This window comes from Pteropus vampyrus, unplaced genomic scaffold, assembly GCF_000151845.1.
Source record: "Pteropus vampyrus isolate Shadow unplaced genomic scaffold, Pvam_2.0 Scaffold189, whole genome shotgun sequence".
In the NCBI taxonomy this organism is placed as follows: Eukaryota; Metazoa; Chordata; class Mammalia; order Chiroptera; family Pteropodidae; genus Pteropus; species Pteropus vampyrus.
In genome coordinates, this window is record NW_011888970.1 from 1481416 (window position 1) to 1485714 (window position 4299).

General features: G+C 57.6%; 1 protein-coding gene across 1 annotated transcript; it reads right to left on the minus strand.

Moving 5' to 3' along the window:
* Positions 1-2493: 2493 nt before the first annotated feature.
* On the minus strand, positions 2494-4270 carry FZD10 (frizzled class receptor 10). The gene has a single exon (XM_011371391.1). It carries the CDS (start codon positions 4253-4255, stop codon positions 2510-2512), a length of 1746 nt encoding a protein of 581 aa, XP_011369693.1. The 5' UTR covers positions 4256-4270; the 3' UTR covers positions 2494-2509.
* Positions 4271-4299: the final 29 nt, after the last annotated feature.

A 4299-nucleotide genomic window follows, 5' to 3' on the forward strand; every position in this document is an offset into this window, starting at 1 on the left:
GACTGACAATCCCTCCGCATTCGTGAGCGAGGTGCCTGGCCTCTGGGGTGCGTCTGCACCGAGACCCCTTCTGCACACAGCTGAGGCGCTTACATACTCCAGCGCACCTGTTTGGGGGACGGAACTCTGAAGCCACACACCTGCCGCGGGCCGAGCCGGAGAAGCTGAGTCTCGAGCTGGGCTCTGACACCCAGCGCTGCTGACACTATTTTTTTTCTAGGCTTTTTTTTTTTTTAAATTTCTAGACCTTTTAAAGCTCTATTCCAAACATGTTTTTAATTTTTTCCTGAGAGTGACAAAAAAGGGAGCGTTCTATGCATATTTACACGCAAACCATCTCCAAGAGTCTTTTTTTGGGTGAGAACCATCAATAAACAGGTTTTCACTTGTGGATATTTTTTTAAAACCTTTTTTCTTTCTTTTTTTTAATGCCCCCAAGGTTTTCCTAAATTTGATCCTAAATCACTTTGCCCATCTAGTCTGTGTCCCCTGCCCTGACCCCAATGCAGCCAGATTCCCACTCACTTCTACGAGAAACACCCCGCCCTCTATCCGGCCGTGAGGCTGGACTTGGCCAGCAGCCTTCACACCTAAGCCCCCTCTTCAGAAAACAGGCTTCTGTCCCTCTCAGTAAGTGCTTAACGAGCACCTGAGGTTCCAGTTGGGGGCCTGACCCCACTGAGACGTCGCTGTCTCAGAGCAGCAGGGTGGCGGGACTCTCGGGCCCTTCAGTTGGAAGATGACTTTAGCTGGACCTCTGACCACAGGACACCGCTCCAGCCACACGGCTCCAACGGCAGACACAGGAGAACTGGGGCGCCACCCAGCACGAGGCCGATGAACTTCTGCTCAATGACTGGCCACCCTGCGTGGACACTTCATCCTGCCCAGATCCACTGGCTGTTTTGTCCACACGTCCCTGGCCTGGAGTCGCTGCACGGCCTGCACACTCTGGACTGACACTCTGTCTAGGTACAATGTGAGCCCCGCAGGTCAGCTGAGCATGACTCATTCAATCCCCTTCCTGGGCTAGGCCATTCTGCAGACATTACCGGAGGCTAAGCTGGGCTCACGAGCCTGTCCACGCTCACAGCCAAGGCCCTCCCTTGGTGGCCAAATTGGACTCCCACAACCAGCCACCAGAAGTCCGAGACGAGTTCTAACCCCACGTGCTTCCTGTCTGTAATTCCTCTGAAACTCAAACATGAAATGGTCCTGCCCCGCCTGGAATCTGCCCACCTGCTGTCTCAGATGGGTGCCCAGCAACCTCTACACGGGGGTGCACCCCAGGGGACCTGCTTGGGAAGCCCAGGGAGCGAGGAGGTGTCCCCTCTCCTACAGCGCACGAGGGACCAGCACCAAACTAAAGAACATATTTTATTTTTAATAAAATAGCGGAGCGTGCAAAATATGTCTTACACATATGCACGAGCAGAATCACTCTTGCCTGGGGCGGTGGGAGAATAAGCCAGACCGTTTGTCCGGTGCTTCTAGATCCACTCACAGTCACCATTTGTTTAACAATATAAAGAGTCAGTAAGCCCTTTGGGTGCTTTTGAATGATCTCGCTGCCCTCCCCCCTCCCTTCCACAAATCAGTCCAAACGCATAACATTGGCTTGGTTTCCATTAAAAAGCCACAAAATGTAACACTAAGGAGCTTGAGGGCTGGGCCCCTGGCTCTTTTGTTAGGAGACTCCTTTTGTTGTCTTTATATACAGCAAACTACTCGTTTCTCTCTCTCTTTTTTTTTTATTTTCGCGGAAAGAGAAAGAAAAATTGTATTGCACGTCGTTTGCACTTACAAACGTTAGATTTGCTGGAAGTTTCTGTCTTGGAGAGAGACCACTGGTGAAAGCTAGAGGCTGGACTCTATTTTAAGTGACTCCAAATCCACTGGCGTGTGCGGAGCTGTCAGGCTCCCTCTTCCTGTTTGCTCAGAAGTTGCCGGCTCCGAGGCAGCCTTCCTGAGGGTGGGCCCCTGGGGTGGCTCTCCCTCCGGCAGCGGAGGGACTGTCCCCGCCCGCCTCTCTCTCTCCCTCTCTCCCCCTCCCTCCCTCTCCTCCCCCGTCCGCTACCCAGCAGAGGCCTTTTTAATTTGCAAAGCAGCTATCTCTTCTCTGACTTGTAAATGGATAGCAAAGCCAACTCGAACACACACGGATGTATATTTACGGAAGGTTCTAAACAAAAGTTTTCTTCTGGGGGCTGAATCAACTACTTTACCACAAATTAGTCACACAAGAGGCTACTTACCAGGGGAACGCTCTCCCCGAAGACCAAACAAAAACCTTTCAGTACTTTTTTTTTTTTTTTTTAACTTTCAGTGTACCACAGCATCCTGCATTTCAGGGTAAAAACTTTTTTATTTTTTTTCTATTATTTAAAAAAAAAACAAACAAAAACACCAAACCAACCAACCAACCGAGAAGAGCTCCACGCCTGGCTCCGGCCGCCGGGGTGTCCGGTCGGGGGACGTCCCCCGCGCTGCCCCCCCACCTCCAGCCCGCTCACACACAGGTGGGAGGCGGGGCGGGGAGTTCGTATTTCCCCAGGTGCGTTTTCTGGGGATGCCGGGCTTTTTTGTAAATCCCGCTGTGGGCGAGGGCGCTGGCGGGTTTTCTCCGGCTCTTCTTCTTGAATCTGCGGCTGCACACGTGCTGCCACGACTGCAGCGTCTTGGACGTCCAGACCCACATGCCGCTGGTAATGCCCACCACCAGCAGCATGAAAATCTTCACGAGGAAGACCTCCACGGCCGGGATGGACGCGGCCATCAGGCAGTCCACCGTCTTGGTCTGGTTGTTCACGCGGCACTTGTGCTGCGTGGCCAGCACTTTCCAGTACTCCATGTTGAGGCGCTCGTAGAAGTAGCAGGCGATGGCGCAGGTGGCCGGCACCGTGTACAGCACGGAGAACAGTCCGATCCTCGCCATGAGCTTCTCCAGCTTGTCCGTGTTCTCCCCGCCCGTCTTCATGACCCTGCGGATGTGGAAGAGGGCCGCGAAGCCCGAGAGGATGAAGGACGTGCCCAGGATGAGGTAACAGGCCAGGGGGACGAGCACGAAGCCCGTGAGCGCGTTCACGTCCATGCTGCCCACGTAGCAGACGCCGGTGAGCTCGTCGCCCGCCACCCTGCGCATGACCAGGATCAGGATGGTTTTCACCGCGGGGATGGCCCAGGCTGCCAGGTGGAAGTAGCTGCTGTTGGCCTCGATGGCCTCGTGGCCCCACTTCTTGCCCGCAGCCAGGAACCAGGTGAGCGTGAGAATCACCCACCAGAGCGAGCTGGCCATGCCGAAGTAGTAGAGGACCAGGAAGACCAGCGTGCAGCCCGTGCTCTCCAGGCCCTCCTGGATGACGTAGAGCTGCCCGCTGTCCCGGTCGCAGGCGATGCTCTCGGCGCCGGCGAAGAGGCGGACGATGTAGCCCAGCGAGGACACGCAGTAGCACATGGACAGGAAGATGATGGGGCGCTCGGGGTAGCGGAAGCGGTCGGGGTCGATGAGGAAGGTGAGGACGGTGAAGGCGCTGGAGAAGAAGCACAGCGCGGACCACACGGCCAGCCAGACCACGGCGAAGCGCTTGTCGTCGCGGCTCCAGTACACGTCCACGCCGGGCGTGCACAGCGGCGCGCACGACGCGCTCTTCTCCACGTGGTGGAACTTGCCGGGGTTGGCGCAGCCGGCGCGCCCCGCGCCCCCCTCCTTCGGCTGGTGCTCCTGCGCGCCCGGGGGCCGCTGCGGGCGCAGGAGCGGCGGGAACAAGCCGGAGCCGCGCGCCGGCTCGTCCGAGCCGTTGTTGGGCGCCTCCATGCACAGGTAGTTGGGGTCGTTCTTGTTGGGGAGTTTGCTGCAGTCCAGCGAGTCGGGCCACTTGAAGTTGAACTGCTCCATGATCGGGGAGCACTTGAGCCGGGCCTGCTCGCACATGACCCGGCAGGCGGGGATGGGCGTGGAGACCTGCTCGGTGCACATGGGCGCGTAGAGCGAGCACAGGAAGAAGCGGAGGTGGCCGTGGCAGCCGTACTCCACCAGCGGCGCGAACTCGTGCAGCTGGATGGCGGCCTCGCGCTGGTTCTCGTGGCCCATGAGGTTGGGCATGCGGGTCATGTTGTAGCCGATGTCCTTGCACATGGGGATCTCGATGGGCTGGCACTTGCCGTCTCCCGGACGCTCCATGTCCATGGAGCTGATGGCGGCGCACGCCCCCATCACCTGCAGGACCAGCCACAGGCGGGGGCCCGGGCGCGGCATGGTGGCGGTGGAGGCGCCCTCGCGGGGAGGTCCGCTCCCCTCAG